Below are 510 nucleotides of genomic sequence, written 5' to 3'. Positions count from 1 at the left end.
AGCGGGTGTCCTCGACAAAGCTCACTTTTCTGAGAGTGCCCCAGTCAGTGGAACCATCTCTCCCAATGTGGTCGCAATAAATGTAAGAGAGCTATTTAATGAGTTCATGTTAACACAGACTTTCAAATTCTTCTGTTCATTTTCCAACAGATTTTTCGTGCTTTTAATGTTTATAGGTGAGTCCGATTGAGTATGGCCATGTTCTCTTGATTCCCAAAGTGTTAGAATGCTTGCCTCAGCGGATTGATTCTGAGAGCTTCATGCTTGCCTTACACATGGCAGTTGAAGCTGGGAACCCTTATTTCAGGCTTGGTTATAACAGTTTGGGTGCGTTTGCCACCATCAATCACCTGCATTTCCAGGTACCAAGTAGCTCTTATTCTCTTCTCTATATATAAAAATTGGAATGGTGATCTAGTTAGCGGTTGATTGTGTGATGGCAGGCTTATTACTTCTCAGCTGCTTTTCCAGTAGAGAAGGCCCTGGCAAAAAGAATACTGATCAGTAAAG

At 42.2% G+C, this 510-nt stretch overlaps 1 protein-coding gene across 1 annotated transcript in view; it reads left to right on the top strand.

Annotated features, from left to right (window-relative positions):
• Positions 1-510, top strand: part of LOC109824188 (GDP-L-galactose phosphorylase 2-like) — a 5325-nt gene that overhangs the window by 3655 nt on the left and 1160 nt on the right. The window contains 5 exon segments of the mRNA XM_020390721.1: positions 1-6; positions 9-82; positions 177-362; positions 444-508; position 510. The exon segment at positions 1-6 is cut by the window's left edge and continues 199 nt beyond it; the exon segment at position 510 is cut by the window's right edge and continues 174 nt beyond it. Of these exon segments, the coding sequence (XP_020246310.1) occupies positions 1-6; positions 9-82; positions 177-362; positions 444-508; position 510 (332 nt within the window).

Source organism: Asparagus officinalis, chromosome 9 (genome assembly GCF_001876935.1).
Source record: "Asparagus officinalis chromosome 9, Aspof.V1, whole genome shotgun sequence".
Taxonomy (NCBI): Eukaryota; Viridiplantae; Streptophyta; class Magnoliopsida; order Asparagales; family Asparagaceae; genus Asparagus; species Asparagus officinalis.
This window is presented reverse-complemented; position numbering and strand designations above follow the sequence as displayed.